This window comes from Acyrthosiphon pisum, chromosome X (genome assembly GCF_005508785.2).
Source record: "Acyrthosiphon pisum isolate AL4f chromosome X, pea_aphid_22Mar2018_4r6ur, whole genome shotgun sequence".
In the NCBI taxonomy this organism is placed as follows: Eukaryota; Metazoa; Arthropoda; class Insecta; order Hemiptera; family Aphididae; genus Acyrthosiphon; species Acyrthosiphon pisum.
Genome location: NC_042493.1, coordinates 21069584 through 21091866, shown reverse-complemented (window position 1 = coordinate 21091866; position 22283 = coordinate 21069584). Strand labels below are relative to the sequence as shown.

At 30.9% G+C, this 22283-nt stretch overlaps 1 protein-coding gene across 1 annotated transcript in view; it reads left to right on the top strand.

Moving 5' to 3' along the window:
• The first annotated feature begins 349 nt into the window (after positions 1 to 349).
• Positions 350 to 22283, top strand: part of LOC100161671 (homeobox protein engrailed-2) — a 69026-nt gene continuing 47092 nt past the window's right edge. Inside the window, exons 1-2 of the mRNA XM_001949150.5 lie at positions 350 to 772; positions 19947 to 20992. Coding sequence (XP_001949185.2) covers positions 20149 to 20992 — 844 coding nt within the window. The 5' untranslated portion in view covers positions 350 to 772; positions 19947 to 20148. The remainder of the gene's footprint in view (positions 773 to 19946; positions 20993 to 22283) is intronic.

Below are 22283 nucleotides of genomic sequence, written 5' to 3'. Positions count from 1 at the left end.
GTGCGACGGAAAGAGTGGAGTGTACACGCCAGCTACGACGGACGGACGGACGTATAATAGAACGCCGCGGCGGCGAAAAGACCACACACGAAGCAGTCGCCGCCGCCGTCTCAACCACTGCCACCGCCACCGCCGGTCGTCGACCATTGGTGTGCGTGCGCGCTAGCGAGGTCGCCCCTTCTCGGAGCAGACCCCAACGCCGCCGCCGCCACCGCGCCCAGGTGGGCGGCGCCCGCGTGGCAGACGCCATTTTCCGTTTTACCCCCACCCCGTGCCGGCCGGCAGCCAACGATCCGCCGCCGACCGACCGACCACGACCGCCGCTCACCGACGGCGAATAACTCCGCCGCCGCATCCGTCCGCCGTACGCCCGTCCGTCCCGGTCATCAGGTCTCGGCAGTGCAGCCGCGCTCCAGTCAGATTCGAGAGGTCGCGCGCGCACCTACGGAATACAAATATTTATCATTATTACTATTACTACTATTATTATTAAACTCCGCGGCGCCCGCACGCGCACGCGCACACGTAGCACCCGGTAAATCCGATTTCGGTTTAAGATAATAACAATATATAATATAATAAACACGCGGAGACTGCGGCCGGTGATAAAATATCGACGTTACGCCAACACTGCTGGACCTGCCCGCCACCTACCTTCTTCTAAGCTGCACTGCTATAGTTTGGAGACGAATTTTCGAATTTTCGTCTCCACGCGACGATCATTTCCTGCAGGCTGCATCAGCGGTTTGCCGACTCCACGATCCCGGACCAGGTAATTACAAGTCATTTGTATTTATATATTTATATTTATTCCGGTGCTACATGCTACATGCAGTAATGGCTGCAGCTGTGTGTAGGTAATAGTATAATGCGTTTACGTGCAGCCGGGGGGTATTTGACATTTGTTAGTATATAGGAACTATATATTATAGGTATATATTATAACTTATAGGAATAGACTTATAAACTTTAAACGGTTAAATATCACGACAACAGGTAGATATTTTAATTTTATATCCAAATGGTTAGATTAAAATATGTAAAAATCATCTATAGTGTTTTGACGACATCAAAGTTACCATAATTACGATTTTGGCTTACATCGGATACGTAGGTTAGGTAGGTACTACTCGGTATTGTACTATTACTTACCTATATACAATGGTAAATATTGATATAGGCAACCCTTTATATAGCCACAATTTGGTGACTTACAAATAAATGAATCTGCACATTATTTAAATACACGTTTCTATTCTGTAGAATGTAATAGTTTAATAGGTATCTCCGGTATAGGTAAACACTTTAAAGTATATGTGCATACCTATATTAAATATACAATAAACCTAATAATACATTGGTATTATTTATATTGATAAATGTATATTATGTATACCTTGGTACATAATGTAAAGAATAGGTATACGAATGGCATCTACCTACTACCAACGTTTATTAGAATCTGTATAAAAGTTGTATCCAATTTTTGTTTAGGTACATTTTATGAAGATAGGTCCCTATATAGGTACTATAACCGTTCATATATCTATGAATAACTTACCTATGTATATATATATATATATAAACTCGACATGTAGGTATAAATTATAATACTTCTAGATAAAATATCAATTTCATATAGTAATTTAGTTTAATTTGATCAATAAATGATGCGACAAAAGTTAATAATTGAAACCATAATTTGGCATAGACAAAATACCTATTTGTTTAGATTTTATTCATGTTATTTATTTTAAAGCAGTTTTGAATCCATCAACCATACCTATAAATTAATGTTAGAATGTATTTAAACTTGTTTAACTAACTTGTATACGACCCTACTATATTGGTTATTAAAATCAGTTAGGTATCTACTTTATTATGGACTCTAAATAATATCAGAAAATACACAGACAGTTATATTTAATAGTCAATTGCTGTTTTAGAAAAGTTAAAATACATTGAATGACGTATGTGTATAGATGTACATATGTGGACACCAAAGATACAATTATTTTCTCAGTTTTATTTTTTTATTTTACCGGCTTTTATCCTAGTTATAAATTGTTGCCTGCGAGTATCTTCTGAGTTTTTCTAAGTTAAAATTATTCATTTTTGTGTGCTTAAAATATATTTGCACGGGTATTATAGGTTTAATACTTATAAATAGCTACAAAATACATGATTCATTTTGTATCCGCAAATGCGTAGCAGTAAAATAATTACCTGTAATATTTATATTTACAATTTATTCTATAATAATTTTAATATTCAGGTATAATTGTACAAATCCGCATACCTATATTAATAATATTATAAAATATATCTATAATATTTTGATTAGCACCTATATGCTTTTTAACCATTGAATTGGTCATTATTAACAGTCGTCTTAAGTTATAGCCGGTATATAGTTTTTTTAAATAGGTTTAAGGAAAAAACAATAAGGACTGAAGAAAAAACGTGAAAAACTGCATATAAATGTTTAATTATGGTCATTTTTGTCAACTTCCTTCCTTTTTAGGTAAATACAAACATAATTACAAACTAAAAATAATGTAGGTAAGTACCTACAATTATATACATATATTGTATAATAATGGACAAAATAATTTACTGCGACAAAAAAGGAAAACTGTTTTAAAAAGTTTTTTCATTAGCTATTTACGGAATTTAATTACAGAAATAATATTCAAGACATTTAAATGCCCCTTTAATAACAAAAAAAAGTGTTTGTATTCTGTAATGTAATTTGTCTCCATGTCACAAAAAAATGCCCATAAATGGGTACCATAAAATTACACCACAAAAAATACCACATACCTAATCGGTGGGTACCTACCTATGTAACATGGAACATTCTAGTGCTCCTATATTATCTAATATCTCAATTCGGAATAATGTACTGAAAAATATTGATTAACTTAAGTTCAAGATACTAATTCATCTTTTATTAACAATTTAAAATACACAATACCTAACATATTTTATAATAGATTTTTTTTTATTTTAATCTAAAATGATAAGTGTTTTTTTTTTTTTAAATGTAATTATAATAGATCATTTATATATAACGCATTATTAAAATAATTAAAAATATTCTTTTTAGTTATTATTGAATGATAAAGACAACCCCAGTTATTATTTGATCAAAATGTTTACTAAATATGCAATAGCATATATGCATATGTGAGTTACAAATCAATAGACTGTACATTTTTTCATACCGATAAGTATTAATGAATTGTAATTATCTTAAATTTATCTTATAAATTAGTAAGCTAAGTTTAGTATAATTTGATAATAGTTTTTAATAATAAAAGTGTAGTTTACCTATGTATTACCAATAATTAGATGTCCAACCTATCAGTTAAGACTTAATACATTTAACATGTTTAGAGTATAACCTACCTATTAGGTACACAATGTGAATCAACTAAGTAATCAACGTAACAGACACGTAATAGATACCTACCTACTGTTATTATTTTGTCAGATTTTAGTACCCATTGACAACACACGTTATTCCTTATGAATTAATTTAAAATAATTTAGTAATGCATTATAGATACTAGGTACTTACCTATGTACTACCTGTAAATCAAAACTGTTCCAATGAAAAAAAAGATGCAATGGACAAAACTATAGGGTAGATTTAAGTGTATCATATAAATCTCTTTCAAAATTATAAAATATCTAAATCAGTCGTAAGTTACCTATATATACATATACAGTAATATATTATAATATATTATACCTATTTTAAATATCTATATAGCTGCAACTAAAAATCTTTGGAAGTATTTGTGTAATTATAAGCCCAAGGATTACATGTGTATAATAAATACGCATTTGCAGATGCATATAAAGTATAAGACACTCGCTGTTATACCATGCATATATTATATGTATTAAATAACCAATCAGTGGTTGATTAACATTAATATTAGGTATAACTATACTATAATATATGAACTATTATTATACCTAAGTGTCCATTCACTTAAATAATATATGAGTAAATAATGATAATGAAAAAAAATGATGTAAAAGTGTAGAAAAATAGAAATCAATGGTCACTTTAATAAGAAGCACGTTAAGTATACATAAATGTATATATGAACAATAATATATAGGTAGGTACATTTCTTGTAATGTACATACAACCGATAAATGATTGACAATATACAATTAATTTAATTAATTCAATACACACAAGGTTGTTTAATATTACTTATAAGGATACATACATATAACATTTTGCCACATCGTTATTATTGAACATGTCTACACTTTTCAATTTTGTGTCAATCTAAGATAAAATATTAGTAGGTAGTAAGTGAATATACTGAATTGTTGAATGAAATAGTATGTTCAAAATCATAAATATTTATTAATCAAATACGATATTGTGAAAAACCTGATGAAAACTAAATGATAAACTATGGTTCGCGACTAAAAAGTCTACTCTTTAAAATATTTTTAAAGTAATGTTTAATTTGAAATCAATTTTCATAAGTACCGCCTACCTAATTCTAAATATTTGAATTTTGTTTGTTTTACCTATTGTCATTATTCAATAGGCATTTACTTATAACCTACAATTTATAAAATACTTAGTCACTTTATATATCCAGTTATAATTTAGCATAAATTTCAGAAATAATTATATAATTATAAAATGCCATACAATTTATAGGCATGTACAAAAGCATTACAATCCCTGCATTAGTACATGATTTATGGTGATACAATACAGGATATAGGAAACGCCGTTTGCATACGTATGCGGTATGCGTATTTTTTAAAATAGCTTTTTCATTATTTATGATTGTTTAATTTAAAATAAATGTCAATATATCTATAGATGTTAATCCAAGTAAATATTTATATTTTCTCACTAAAGGTGAATAAATAAATTGATTTATCAGATAATTTAAACAAAATTACTGTATACTTACGTAGGTACTTAGTGTACACTAAAAAATATAAAAACCTTAATATGTTTTTTTAAATGTATGATGATTCATATAATGCTCCAACAGTTAATATTTGCTGTTCTAAATGCTATGTTAACGTCAAACATCTATTATATTTTAATTTAAATTGTTTTGTACATCATTAGAAAATATAATATATGGTAAAGAGTATAGGCACGCGTATCTGTGTATTTAAACATTAGTGAATTAAAATATTAAGCGATTAAAAAAACAATAATACCTAATAAAAATAATCTATCGTAAATCTCAAAATCCCTGTTTGAGAACCTCCCCGGGCTGGACTTACCTGGTCCATTTGTGAATCCGAATCATCTAGGAAACCACTTAAACACACATAAAAAATGTCATCAAAATCGGTCCAGTCGTTTAGGGAGAGGTACCTAAAGGACAGACAGGCAGACAAACATTAATTTTTGTATAGATTATATTCGTATAGTTTTAATTATTAATACAGGATATAATAAAATATGATATTTATGTATGGGATCTTCAAATCTGGAACTGTATAAGAATACATGTATATTTAGATAAATATTTATGAATTTTAAAAGTCTAGTTTCTTGCAGTTTTTATAGTTAACCGTTTAATTTTTTTGATGTAAAAATCGTTTACAAAATACACTTAGGTATTGAATGTGGCATTATTAACTCAACTCTAATGTCTTCTATTAATTTATATTTGGATTTAAGTACCTACGGAATATATATTTTTATATTATTTGTACAATTACTTCCTCTTTTTTATATTACCACATACGCGAGCTGGGTCCATTTTATATTTGATTTTTTAGGCGTCTGGGTATTTTGAGAATTACAATTAAAAACGATCTCCTAAACGACGAACCCTAAAAAAAAATATTATTCAGTATGTCGTCTTCGCTCCGCCTATGTTTTTATTTTATAGTTGGAACAATGGTATTTCTACCAGATAAGTTGCTTATTTATTTATTTAGGTTTGCCGTATTTTATACAGCCATACTGGTTATATAATATAGTTATAGGTATGTGTATAATATTGTATATTATAATATATGATTGTAATATGTTTATACAAATATATAAGTATTAAAATATTTCTTACTATTATATTTAATGCGTTTGTGTTTTGTTAAGATAGGTAGATACAGTGCGGGCATAATTAGAACTGTATAATTAAAACATGGACAATTAAGCGTACAGTATAAGCTCAAATTACGGTGGATAATTTATGGAAGGGGTTATTAGAGCTATACGTAGAGTTTGCACGCAGATACGTTTTTAAGTCTTATCTTTTTAAACATAATTTATATTTTGTACCAACGAGGAAAATACAGTGTAAAATTATAAACACATAACTCAACACAAAGTAATGATAACGATACTATTATATAATAATAACTGCGCCATGTGCACAACATTTCACTGCAAAAATATTATTTCGGGCGAGTGCTCCACATAAATATATGCGTATAATTAAGTGAAACAGATGTACGTAGCGTGTGTAGAGTCAATGGAACCTTTTTTTTTATCTCATGTTGATCGAGGCCGTGTGTACCTACACAAAATTCGATAAAAAAATCATCATTACACCATTTTTATCCATTTTTTTAAAGGTAAACCTTTATTACATGCAAGAGCGTGTATAGTACCTAAAAATAATATATTACATCAAATCAACGATCGGCCTAATATGGATTTTTGTCTGTTCATATTTAGTAGTGGGTCGTAAGTGATATGTGGGTACATAGTATAATGTATTTAACAGTAGGCATTTTAAAGTAGGTACCTAGGTTTCCTATGTCCCGCTGTACTCGTAATTTGCGTGCATCTGTTTTATCGCTCAATATTTTTATATAAAAATTCAAATAAAAAACTATAACTTTTTTACTATAACTATTAGTGTCAAAAGAACGGAATAAGCACAAATGCTTTCTATCAACTTCAATATATTTTTTATAACGTAAAACGGTTTCATACCCACTCGACTGTATATTATATTATGTGTTCTTTACATATAGGTATATATAGGTAACCTACCTATAATGTATATTATATGATCGTAGGGAGTAGGCACATTAATGCATTATATTTTAAAACAATCTAAAGAATATAAAATTATTTAAAATATATTCTTAATATATTATCGTTACGGCGTTATATTATAGAATACAAATTAGGTACCTACAGTATTTTTATAAATATCCAATAGGTAGGTATATAATGCACTATGAATGATGTAAATGAATAACATAGGCTTACTATAGGTAGGTACTTAATATAATATTAATATATTACCTGTTATTTTTATTATTATTAAATGTTTTATTTTAGTAACATAATATTAAAATTGGTAACAGTACTAATTAAAAAAACTACTTCAAGCAACCTTTAAGCAAGATCTTATACACACTTTATTATGTAGGTACCTACATAATATCATACATTACCACTAGGAATTTGCAGGTATCTCTTCAAATAATAAGGTTTTAATGTCTTATATTCTCCCTTATTGCAGACAACGCTAATGTAAAATATTATATAGATAAAGTTGACCACAATAAAAGCGTGACCGTATAGTATATTTACGAATGATCACATAGTTATAAATATTGGTAGACACCTATTTTACATTAAAATGATTTTTACTCCCATGGTGTATATAGGTAACTCTAATTAAATATAGGTACCTGTATTATTTGAAAATTAAAATAAGAAATTAAACCATATTATGTTTATATTGTCTATATATTATGGATATAATAGATAACATAATTTACCCACAGTTATGTTGATTAATTATTCTCCAAAGTCGTGCAATATGGTAATATAATTCATATATATCTGTAAAAATTATAGCCACTGCTGCAGAACATTTATTTTTATTCAACACGTACATCATTACATATTTTATACTTACATTTTTAAATTTATACCTCATATGAAATCCACCTGTCGTAAAAATTGTATTGGAAAACAATTATCTGCTTGATAATGGGTATTGATAGGTATGTTGTGTGTTAAACAATTATGCAGTAATGTGCACACTACACGATATTCATGTAGGTAGATAGATAAAATTGCTAAATTAAGTTTGTTCGTTAAATTTTGGTTGAAAAACAGATAATACTAATTAAATGTCTGTGATCATTTTTATTTAAACATGCATGAAACTCTGCTTTATAGCCCGACATGTGGTTATTTATGTACATGTTTAATTAACCATGGTATCGGCAATAATATGTGACGGCAACATTATCGTATTCTATGTTAGGCACTTTACTGTGGCGTGACAGAATATTATAGGTAAATAACAAGCCAATTAAATGTCTAAACTATAAAGAAAAATAAATCTATCATGCTTTGTACGACATTATACATACACCACACGTCCACACACGCACACACATAGTTCCTATAAAGAGTATATTATATTAATAAGATGCGTATATATAGGTCCATATTATATATTATTATATTGACCGTGCTGTCAAGAGAATTCTCGGGTTTGTACTTAAATGTATTTTTTTTGTCATACTTGATTTGTTACCCATAAAATTTCAAAACCATACTCGTCCTTCACGTAAATATGTTATTTTTATCTTTATTTAATAGGTTCCTATATCAGTAGTATACCGACTACTTTGTCGATACAATTACATATTGAAAAACAGGATTGCAGAATTTTCTTGTTATTTGTTCTCAAATAATGGCCATTAAACATTGTCGTTTCGATTTCAAACTATTGTAGACATTACCAAATCAGTTAAAATCCTGCTATTTCTTGATATTCTTGATATTTTTTATCAAATACCTATAGTTACATTTCTAATACAACTTATATTAAATATGAGTAACTAACTAGGTAAGTAGGCACCAAAAAGTAAAAAACAATCACACACACAAACAAGTATAAAGAATATAAACAATACCTACATAAAAAGCGTCCCATGCACCTTCTTTTCAGTCCTTATGGCAGCAAATATTATTGGACAAACATATAGAAACTAAAAAAAAATTAGTGTTCGAGAATCTTAACCTGCGCATCAAAAATAACGTTGTATACTATTTAGTAAACCTACTATATTTTATTTACAACAAAGAAAAAGTAAACATATTGACTTACTGTCTATATATTGTCAATATTATTGTATACTTTCCATATGTGTGTGTAGTGTGTACACTGTACACAGACGAATAATTTCAAATGATATATTAATTAAACATGTACGCTTATTGCTTCCGTACATAATATAGACACACGCTTTTAAAATTGTGTATATACTTGTAAAAACATACGTATATTAAAAACGGCTCGCATACCAATTTAATTGGACTTATATTTATAATACTATACTCTTGGGGAGTAATATATACATCTCAATATGCAATAATATAATAAACAACGAGACGTATAATACGAGATCAATTAAAACCCGTGGCTGTATAAAAAAATAACCACAGATTCGATGATGCAAAAAAAAAAAAAATAACACCGTGCCATTTTACTACTCGCATAATTTATTTATGCACTGCAGCTTACGGATAGTCGTATAATTATGTCATAAACATGGGAATAAAATTCATTCGAAATCCCGAAATCACGCTAATGCAGTCACAAAATTAATTTTTCAGTACGCTATATGTACTTAATACTGATAATATTTTGAATAATTGATATATTTGTAATATTCTATAATGCCTTATTTTTATGAAACGCTCATGCGATGTAGATACTTACTTATATGCCGTATTATAATTTATAGATAGTTTTTACTTTAATACGAGGATAATATAATAATAATAAAAATATATTATTAAATATACACGTATATATAATATATATAGTGTGTAATATATGAATTGTATGCTATTCATAACGTTTCGGGTGACATTTGTTGACAACTGCTACACCAGCGACCACACCACAATTGAAACGTACCTTTATATAATATTGTATAACGTAGCGGATGACGTGTGTGTATGTCCGCTAATCCGATACGTGGGCGATCATGATGAGGGAAGACCGCACATCATATTATTTCTGTATTATAATATTATATATATGAATAATCACTCGTGTTTAATTATACGGCACAAATGAGAACAGACAAGTCGTCGTCGGCACAACGCGTGTCAACCGAAAAACATAAATGTATTTTTTTATTTTCAGTCTGCGGGCGTAATAACAATAATATGTCTGCAAACTCCCATATAATATTATATACCTATTATTTGTAGTTATACGTTAAAAAATAGACATCTGTACACTCCTATAGATATATAGTATAGGTGCTAATATTATGAATTTATATGCTTGCACGTTTGCATGTGAGTTACCTTTAGATACAAAATTAACGTCACTCGCTAATACGCTATAATACATTCCCCCCCGCCATCACTAATTGACTAGGTTTACGTTAATAAAATGTGTTGAAGATTTTTTTCGGTAATCGAGAAGACTATACAGACGTTTTTATCAGCTCGAGCCTAAGGCTGGGGTTATAATATTAGACAAAATTAACAAGGCCTACAACAGTACCTATCTACAACGACTTGTGTTTTAAAAACTTCTCTTACGACACTAACAACAGTTTAGAAGAATATGTTCCAATAACATTGGTATACGTTATTGTACTAATTTAAACCTACATTCAAAAGTGTAGGGTATATTCTATACATATTATGTAAACTACCTACCTAATTAATGTTTGTATCTATACAGTAAAGAATACATATATCATATATATATGGTATCATATTAATAGTTGTTGTGTATATTTAATTTACTCCTCCATTTTTTTTTGTGATTTTTATCGGTTTAAACTTTAAATTGTATGACCATACTCTTACTAATTAGCATTTGTGTACCTACTACAGTAATTGTATTGTAGCTATACCTATAGTAATAATTGTCAATGTATAATGCCGGGTCCACACATATTGCGTAAACAAAAAATCAATTTTTCCAAAACAGATGAGACCTATAACTATCTAAGCTATTTTTAAAAATATAAATACTGTTTTGTTTTAGTTCTGTTGTCTCTGTGGACCCGAAAAATTATTTTTAATTACAAAAAAATCTAAATAGTTTTACGATAAATTGGCACATATTTTATATTTTTGCGACATACAGAAGCAATTCTTTGCTTCTTATTTATGATTTTAAATAAAGTTTGTCCTGCGTGCATTTAGGCCATCCGAGATTGAGAAATGTTTAGAAAGTGACTCGACATTTTTCATTTTGTTTTATTCTATAAAAAATATTTATTGGGGGTTGCCTTATTGTCTCTCAATAGTGAATATAAATTCAATGGTGTTCGGTGTACCAGCTATTATTATACTCAGGTCCCGCACGCCTGACTCTCAGTGAATCGAAAAACGCCATGACAGGAATCGTCGAGAATTAGGTACCTATTTTATTTTAGCCATGTGTCATAACTTCATAACTAATATTTATTGTTACTTAAGTAGGTATTAAATATTTACGCACCCGCATATATACGCGCATATAGGTATGGAGCAACGCAATGACTATACTGTTAGGTATATTATTATTATATTAACACTATTCGATGCCGCCGGCGCGCTGGCTTCAGATTTAGCGGTGGACGGAATTAAAATAAACCATAAATAATAACGATATTTTATGGAAAAATATGAAAAAAAATAATAAACTCGATTCGTTTTTTTTGGCTCGTAAGTGCCACGTACTATATTATTATTATTATTATTATTATTATTATTATTATTATTATTATGAGTATGCGTACATCGTATAACGACTGTTGGGCGATATTAATAATTTCGCCGTAAAGTCACGCGCCGCTTATAGATTAAACAAATATATGTACATGCTTTTATCGCGAAACGACACGGCTGAAAAATAAAAATCATAAAACACACACACACCACTATAAGAATAACATATTATTATAACGCATTTAATATTAAGTGGGTATATAGGTACTATATAATATTATGTTCCTTCGGTCTGCCTATGTAGCCCCATATTATATACTATATATAATATAACACAAAATATACTCCAAACTCCAAACTTACACAAGCCTGAGTTTTTTTAAACATGACAGTGTGACACATTAATTTTCATGGTCAACTTTTATGTTTATAAATCCAATATTATTTCACGGCTGAAAATTGTTGAAGGAAAAAGTGAATTAGCAATAATTATACATATTTTTTTAAAAAATTGTAATGTTATAATATGTACCTACGTTACACTAACAATTTTCGGTTATACACAATACAAACATAATATTATTTAAAATAATACAAATGTGTCTTGTGCAACACGTTGTGAAAAACTGAAAAAGATCACCTTAACGAAAAATGTGAGTACCTACTTACCTATTTTTGCACATTCTACATAGCTACATATATATGAAAACTAACCCATACCTATATTTATTATTTTTCAATAAATTTCAATTTGGTAAGCATCTGGAATTTATTTCCGTGATCTACGCACTAATATATGACAATTAAAACGAAAGTTTGCTCAAATGGCTATTGTGTTTTTAGACGCTTTTGAAAAAAAAATATTATTATATTCCAACGTGCCTATCTTAAATACCTATATCGATGCTGAGTAAACCTGAGCTAACCTTAGTAAACTAATTAACTTTTTTAGGCTCTAAACGTGGCGAGGAAGCAATTGCATTCACAATGACGTATATTTAAATGTTTTTTCGATACAGAAAATTCATATACGTTTCGCACAGCACAGCTCCGTCAATTTGCAATCGAATAGTGCGTTACACGTTACGTACATATTTACACTTTCGATGTTATATTATACTATATGGGTATCAAATTTTAAGTGGCTTTCAAAAATCGTAAAAACGATTTTCTACGCATTAAATGATACGGAAAATAACACAAATATATACTTTAACTGTCCTAGGTAGCATTTATTGTATTTTATATAGGTACGTTAAGGTATAGTGTTATATTACCGATATGTACATTGTTTTGGCTTAGTACTTCCAATTCATTTTCAAATTTTGCGATCATCATATATTTTTTTTACTGCTCTAAGTATCTATATTTTTTTGAATGTGGACATACAGTTATCTACAAGTCTCAGTTTTAAAGTATGTGTTTCTTTCATAAAAAAATGAGTGAATAAAAATGATAGGTTATAATGGAAAATATATACTTTTCACAGTAAAAAATTATCCATGTATAGTGGTGCACGATGTAATATATTATAATAAAATTAATTATACTGTCTATAATTTATTATGCACGCATTATTTTTCAATAATTATATTAATTAGGTGCCTAATATTATAAACCAAAGTTACAGAAATATTTATTATTATCACCTATTTATTAACCCCATGCACAAAACATAGATATCCTATAAACTCATACAACGAAATCTTTATATTTTTATTTAGGATTTCGTCCAAAAGTTTAAATTATTGATGCCTATACATAAATAAACATATTACAATAATTAAAATTTTAAAACATCTCAGACGAGAATATAATACGCGATCGCAAGCCGTGTTCGGTCGCCGACGATGAGCGAGTTCAATATTATAGTTACCGAATGAATTGGTATTCAATTAATCAATTAATTAATACCACTCGTCTATTCCGTTGGTGCAATGGACAATGAACATAAATATTATTATGATAACATTTTAATAATTTTTAACGTCGGTCGTGGGACGATGGAAAACAAACACTGATCGTAACGAATTATAATTTAAACATGTGCACGCGAATTGGCTGTAATTAGTAATTACTTACAATTTACATACGAAATACCTAATATATTACTATACTTCGCTACATTCGACGTATAGTTTAAATTATAAAATACCTAATAAAAAAAACTATGCAATACTTCATTAAATAATCTATTAATACATATGTACAAAATAAGAACGTTTAAATTTTACACGCTGTACCTATACGTATAGGTAATATGTGTAAAACAGTGATGGATTACGATATAAAATTCAAAAAGTGCAAAGTTATATAACACTTACACTTATGCCCTCAATACCTATGTTTGGGTATTATTTTTATTTTTAAAAAACGTTAAGAGGATGTCACACCCGCATATGTTGTCTCCGTCTTACACGTATACGATATACCAAATTGTACGCTCATCAGATCACGTTTAACCCCGTTAATTTTAAAATTAGAGTGTATTGACCTCTTATAAAATGTAAAGGTAAGAATATTATCTTGGGCATCTCATTGGATTTTTGTTATATTTCAATTTTAAAGTGAATTATGAGTATTTTAAAATTGTAAATTGTTTATACATCTTTTAATACTCAGAACTCAATTTAAAATTAAAATATAACAGCCGTAATAAGCCGCAGACAATTAATAGAAATAACTAATAACTAATAAGCAATAGCCAATAATGGCTTTATGTTGGTAAAGTATATACATGATATACATAAAACGACGTGAACGCGTAATATAACAGATAAGTACTATAGATATCTATATTCTCCGACCAATATACGATATCCAATAGTTTATAACTTAGGTAGATACCTATCTACTAATTACCATACAACGACGAAGACGACAACGGCTTAACGTGATTTCCGGCGTGTTTAAAAGATCACCCACATCTGCCCCACCCTCTGGAATTCCGGGGCTAATTTCTCCACAAACATATTGCATAAGTAGGTACGTACAGATATATACATTGTCAGGCTATATATTATTATAATCACGGGACTCGCGAAGGATTCCGCTCCGGTGCAGTGTTATAATATATTATACATTTATACACGCACTTACCTATACAGTATACAACACTGCAGTGACGCGGGCACGACGAGGGTGCTGTGCCTGGGTTATCACACTAAATTTGTCTAAAAGTCGGCATTTCCGGCGGAATTCTTTTCAGCAGCACCCCCGCGCACCTACCTACCGAGTAACTACTGTATTATTTATATCCTTTAGACGATGTACACGACGAGAGCTATTGCGGAGATTATTTTAATTGCTCACCGTCAACGCGTCGCTATATACACAATATAATAATAATAATTTATACGTATACGAACGAAGGACATTATATTATTATACACACAAATATGCCGCTGCCGCCGCCGCACTAATTAGCTGTTAATTGCGACTTGCGTGCATACCGTTTTTGCTTTCGTACATACATATAGGTGTGTATGTGTGTGTCCGTGTGTGGACTATAACGGCTGTGACTTAATATATTAAGTATTATAAATATGCAACCACAGAGATACAATTTTATTTTGAATGTGCTTAACGACATTTGAGTGTACTCACGTGTGTAAAAACTGCAATCCGTAGCGTCGGCGGTGTTCAAGATTTCTCAAAGGGACGATTGGATGCAGTCAATTATAAGTCACAATTTGAAAATTAATTTGTACTATATAGTTGTTATAATTATATGTATAGATACATACTTGATAAAAAAAAAACTCGATTCCAAATATTCCGCCGCTAAAAAGTTCCTACTGCACTTTTTTTGTACATCCTATTGCTATAGTAAAACTATTGTCAGTTATAAAAAGTTAATGGCACATTTGACCATACTACTCATAGATGCACACTAGCATATGAATACATGATCGGCAAACAAGTAATATCAGCCGACTTAGTTATACTACAGATCAAATCAATAATGTACATTGTACAATAATGTAGCATCATTATTATATTATCACCTACCAATTATTAATTATAATTTTTTATATATGACTATTGTACGAAATTTCAATAATACGCAAATAGCAATATAACTGCAGATACTAACAATTTCAACCAAAGTGGTTTAATATTTTTTATTTACTAAACTTTCTTAGGCTCATCGTGTCTGGCAAGTATAATCATGTGCAAATTACATAGTAGGTGTATATAATACGTTTTATATTCGACGATTTTGACAGCGAACGTCTTTGAAACTTTGAATTATAATTATTTTCAAAATATTAAAACCCATTACGGTATTATTACTTAATAAATTCACTTATTATAATATAACAGTTGCGATGCTCGTGCCTTTCACGTTTGTTTACCTCGTCCTAACACGTATATACCACATGTCAACATAATCTATTAATGTAGCAGTATTACTTAAATGATTTATATTTTTATTACCATGCATGCAATATATAGAAATCGTGGGAGAAACGATATGATATCCCGATTTTATCGATAGCATAAATATAACTTTATCTATAGGTAATCAATAGCCATATAATATTACAATAATATACCTGCAGCAAATGAGCGTTACAACATGTAATAAATTTAGTTTATTATTTATTTTTATTGATCGTTGATACATTCCATTGCGAGTTTTATTACGTTTTATGTATTGTATATTTGTGTATGTTATGGAGAAAACCTATAAGAAGATGCCACACCCGTTTAATAGAATATAAAAATATTACAATTAATCTGTTTGAAACAAATGAATGTACCTACGTAATTTTTTCAAATATATCGCACATTTATCAGCAATATACAAGATGATAAATGTATATATAGGTACATATTTCATCATCGAACTTAATGGCACTTTATATGATAAATTATGATAGTAATAAGTAATAACGTTTGCGATTCACCAATAATAATATTATAGCTGTTATAGGGTTGTGGTCCATATAATATTTTGTATATATAGTCATCCCCGGTATTTAAACACACCTTTGCAAACATAATTTTATCGTCATGCGTCCCTTCAAATATTTTATTCCATAAATCAAAATTTAAAATCCCGCCCAACGCTAGCGAAGACCACATCTAACCTACCCTTTAAAGCCGGCCCAGGTTCCAGTGCAATGTCGGCTTCTATTGTCAGTGAGGCTTGTGCGTCTAATTTGTGCTGTGACAGAATTTATCTCAAAACGTGTTTTTATGTGTAAGGGGACCCTCCTCCGTTTTGGGGGCCCGGTGCACATTATAGGGATCCTTCAGTCGAAATCATTGTATATGTATACAATAAGTTTCATAAGTAATATTGAGCATGAAAAACCGTTGACCGTTTAGCTTTTATTGCTTGTATTGCCTACGTCGACCGTAATCAAAAAAAATTCATTTAGATAGGTAGATTTAACATTTTTTCACATCTTACAAATCTCTTAGGATATATTTTTAGTCACAGAGAGGTTGAGACATATATATAACGGTCTCAAAAAACTGAGTACCATTATTATGTATTGTAATGATATCAAAAAATTATTTCTGATCGATAAAATGACAACTTAAAATGTACATTAGAAATTATAAGGTATAATAATATTTAGGTACTATACTCGTACACAAACGTTATAATACCTGGAAAAAAATTACATTTCATACGCTATATGTATCTATACTTACAAATTAACGGGGAGAAACTACAAAACAAATCATATTTAATGTATATAACTACTTATAGTTGAAGCCGTTAACGATACGTGATTGAAAATTTAAATTAGGTAGGTAATTACAAATACATATTATTATTTGAACACAATTCCCTGTATATTTTTTTCTTAATAAAGTCACAAATTAGACTTATAATTTTCTATTGTATGTGTTTATAATTTCCACTTAATACCAACAAATCGTATACATTTTATAGTTGATAATAAATTAATAAATTTGCATTTTTTTGTTAAATTATAAAACCCAACTCTTATAAGGTGCCAACTTTGCAAGTGCGATGACAGAGCGTGTTTTCGTTTTTATGTATTAATTACAATAATTATCTTGATACTAACTGTGAGGTCCGTAGAAAAAATAAATTGATAAAAATCAGCTACACTGCATAATATATTATGATATGCCTAATACCGTGGTGACGTCCGTGACAACGTCAACGTGGGCGCCACAAAATTAAAAAAAAATACGTGCCAAATTCTATAATAACGTAATAAGACCTAACAATATGTTTATTGTATACGTACTAGTATCGTTTTAATGTGTTATAATTTTTTAGCACATATTATTATTATGCACATAGTGTGTATTATAGGTGTAATATACCTACACAATTAATGGACATTATCGTTAACAACGTTGAGGGCGTTGGGCACTTAAACGCCGAAATGGAATTTAATCAACTAATTAGGTACTTACCCAACTACTAGAAAATTCAAAATAGATGATGACACGTTACATATCTACTGTTGTTATTAGCTCTGTGTAAAACACTGTGACCCATTAGGTATATGAATTATATTCAAACGAGAATAAAATATGTTTGTGACTACAATTACCTATATATGTTTTTAAATTTCACCACACTCACCGAATATTTAATATAGTGCTACAGCATGTACATGTTAAATGGACTATTTCTAATTTATAAAGACATGAGGGTGAAGATAATTGTATCCTTCACCTATTTCAGTTCCTACTCTTAGCAGCAGCGTACTACACTATGAGATAACTAATAATATAGGTATGTAGAGCGATTCAGAGTGACTTCGCGATTGATCATCATTTTGTATCCATTAATAATGTATTTATTCAAATTTTGATTCAAGGCATCTATTGATGCCTACCTATATTTTAAAAGTATAAATTAAAATACTTAAATGTTTTTAATTATTTAGGAAGTGACCTGTAATGAAGCTTCTTGTTTCAAATGAAAACCGTCCCTTTTCCTTATTCATTTTAGCACATTATTTTTTTTTTATATTATTGATGCATATAAATCATAATTAAAATTAGGTAATAGTTTTTGAGTTACTTAATTGTATGAGCCAAAGGTAATTTTTAAAGTTTTTTTACATTTCACAGTAATATAATGTAGTAGGTACTATAAAATCGAAAATTCAAAAACAGTATATAAACAGAAAATAAATATAAAACGTGTTAATTCGTTGATAGTTTTTAAATGTGATGCACGACTGCACCTGCCTGCCCGTAACCCACCCAACTCTAAGTGTGTTTTTTGCGTCGAAACAAACGTAAAAGAAAACTTGATAAGTCTTTTCGCTGTAGTTAACTTGTTCATCTATAACATTAATAGGTAATAGGTACTTTCGTATTTATCACCCGAAAGTCAAAATATATAATATATACACAATACACATCTTATGAGATATACCTATCATGTCTAAGTTGGTGACCAAATAATCGAATTTTACATAATATTTTTAAAAATGGTAATTACAAATTAAAAAGGATCTGTTTGATATGGATTTTTGTCACTCAAACGCAATTAAACATGTACATATAATATAAGTGCAAAGATAGATAAATATATTAATACCAATACGTTCATATAATATAAATATAAGGCGCTATAGATTTTATATAATTTTATGCGATTTTCGACAAATTATTTGTGCAATGTTTGTAATATAAATAATATATAAGACTTGTGGTTGATAAATTCACCGAAATCGGAATTATTGTTCATATAACATATTTGAATCGTATACCAAATATAATATAATATGCATTAACATATTAAAACTACAGCAGCTGCTGTCGATGTTGTATAAAATACTTCGTCCTTGAGCGTGTATTAGCACTCAGCCTATATATATATATATATCCACTACAGTACACGTTCTGTCATCGTAAGCGGACCAATTGGATTTCATCTTCGGTAGTGCATTAGTCCAGTACAGTTTTAATGCCTTGTGTTCTACTAATATTAACTTTTGAGTTGGTTTCTTCTTTCTTTTTAGTAGAACAAGGTAGAAATTCTAACAGGTACTTATGACGAAAAACTAAATCGTGAAACTGAATGTATCCATTTTCTATTGGTGGGCGTGGGGCTAATTTACCCTGCACTCACCCTAAGTTCCGTCTGCAGAGCATATACACTGCACAGTCGATGTCAGTAAAATAACGTGACAATCGGGGAAAAAGGCATAATTTTTTATTAAATATATATTATAAGTTTAATATTATATACTTTCAATTAGGTACTTAACCTTAGTGCCCACCCACATTAAACGTTCTCATTTTGTTGTTTCAGAGGACTATCGATTCAACGCAATGGACGAGTGATGCACCCGAATCGCCGTTGCAGTTGTTGTCGCTGTCGCTGGTCGGCGGTCGGATGATAAGGCACACATAAGCTTATAGTGGCGCCGTTTTCAAGTTAGTGAACAAACATACAAACGGACAAGTGGGAACAGGTGGACAGCCAGACGGACCGCATTACATACGCCTTACACATGATGATGATGACCAACTGTCTGCAGCAGAGCGTGTGCGCAGAGGCGGCGGCCATGCAGGCGATGGAACTGCATCGCCGGAACAGCGGGGGCGGGGGCGACCAATCGATCGGCAAGTCTGGTCGCGACGACGGTTCGGCTACTGAATACAACGACGACCGAGTGCAGCCCACTTCCGGCGGCCGTTTGAACGGTTCGGCCGAACGTCCGTTGAAGTTCAGCATAGATAACATATTGCGACCGGAATTCGGCGGTGGCACCGGAAGCTTAGCCACGTCCGGTGGCAGTCCTCCGACCGTATTCAACCCGTACGACCACCATCACAGACACTACCACCCCCATCATCACCATCTCCAACAACAACAACAACAACAACAACAACACCTCAACCACATCGACCGTCTGAACCACCTAAACTATCAACTTCACCATCTCAACCAACTCAGTCACAACGCTGCGGCCGCTGCTAGCGCTAACACATCGGTCCGCGCGGCTGCGACGGCCATCAATGACGCGGCTGGCCCGGTGTCGTCGGATCATGAGAAATCCATTAGCAGCAGACGGTCTTCGTCGTCGTCCACAGCCGAACCGCTCAGTTCACCTATCGATCTGTCGTGTTCCGACTCTCAGACCTACGTCAACCCCGCCGCGACCGCTAACTCGACAACCGTCAGTACCACCGCCGCCGCCGCAGCCGCTGCCCATAGCACTACCAACACCACCCACGCCACTACTACCACTGGTTCCGTGGACGCGGCCATCAATGCAGTCGCTGACAAAGAGGGCTCTCAACAGTGGCCGGCCTGGGTGTACTGCACAAGATACTCGGATCGCCCTTCTTCCGGTAAGTGTTTTTTTTGTTCAGAAAATACTTCCCCCCTCCCACCCACCAACGCACCCATGCAACTGTTCCATATATTATAGTTATTAATTATCTATTCATCTTACACAACTGAGTTGGGTACGTCACGATTTTCATTATCGTTATGATGTTGATGTTTATCAATATTATATTCTGTATTAAAAAAGGGTAATTTAATTGAAATTAGACTCGTCATTTTGTAAATTAATTAATTATTATTAACGAATCTGTATATTATCTAACTCAGACAACAAATAGATACGTGTATAATAGAACCGAAACAAGACATTATCATTAAGATCTTACCTGATTAAAGAACCATGAAAAAAATGTACATAGGTACGTTGTTAATAAAATCACAATAATCATGATGAATTCAAGGATAGATTGCACATGAAAGAATAGAATGTAATGACATTAATTTGGTAAATCCGTCACAAATTTAAAAATCTTGTATGTACTTTCTGTTATAAGATACTCGAACAAGTATCATGTTTCATAGAATAATTAATGATATTAATATATTATTATAACTTAATTAAATATTTTACTTGGCACTGCTGATTCGTTAACGTATATTATATATACATCTACATAATACACTATATTTCATAATATGCGTACCTTGTCGGGTAGTTCTACTGAGTTCTCTCCCAATCTGTCAGTCTCGCTATGTATGTTTTATAACCTAAATCAAAATTACTTATCGTACTTAATTGTGTATAGATTGAAATTATATTTCAATAAAATATATATATATATATATATATATGCGTATCTATATTCACAGATGTGATGTAGTAGGTATGTAGTTCTTTTTTTATACTGTAAATTACAATTTTAACTTAACCGAAGTTATGAAATTATGCAGTATATACATGATATTATTACTGTATAGGTACGTATCTCATCATAAATTACTGTATATACATATTAATTTTGTTCAGAAAATGTCGATAATATTCTGATTGTATTTGAATTTTCCCGATGACTAGCTTGATTAAAATTAATGTTTATTATTTTTAAGTCTGAATATTTTCATTTCAATAGCGTAACAAACACGCGGAATACTGTTTTACTATAAAGGAAGTTAACCTCGTTGTCAGATATAAATTATCCGGGGAAGTCTGTTGACCTTATTTCTAGAAATAAATTACCCTCTCCTCCTACCCCGGTTGGCGGTTGACCTCTTGTGCAAGTTTCACCATAGTTAGGGTAGTGCATTCGTAGACCGCTAATTGCGAATAATTTAGATGGCATCTCCTCCAAGCCA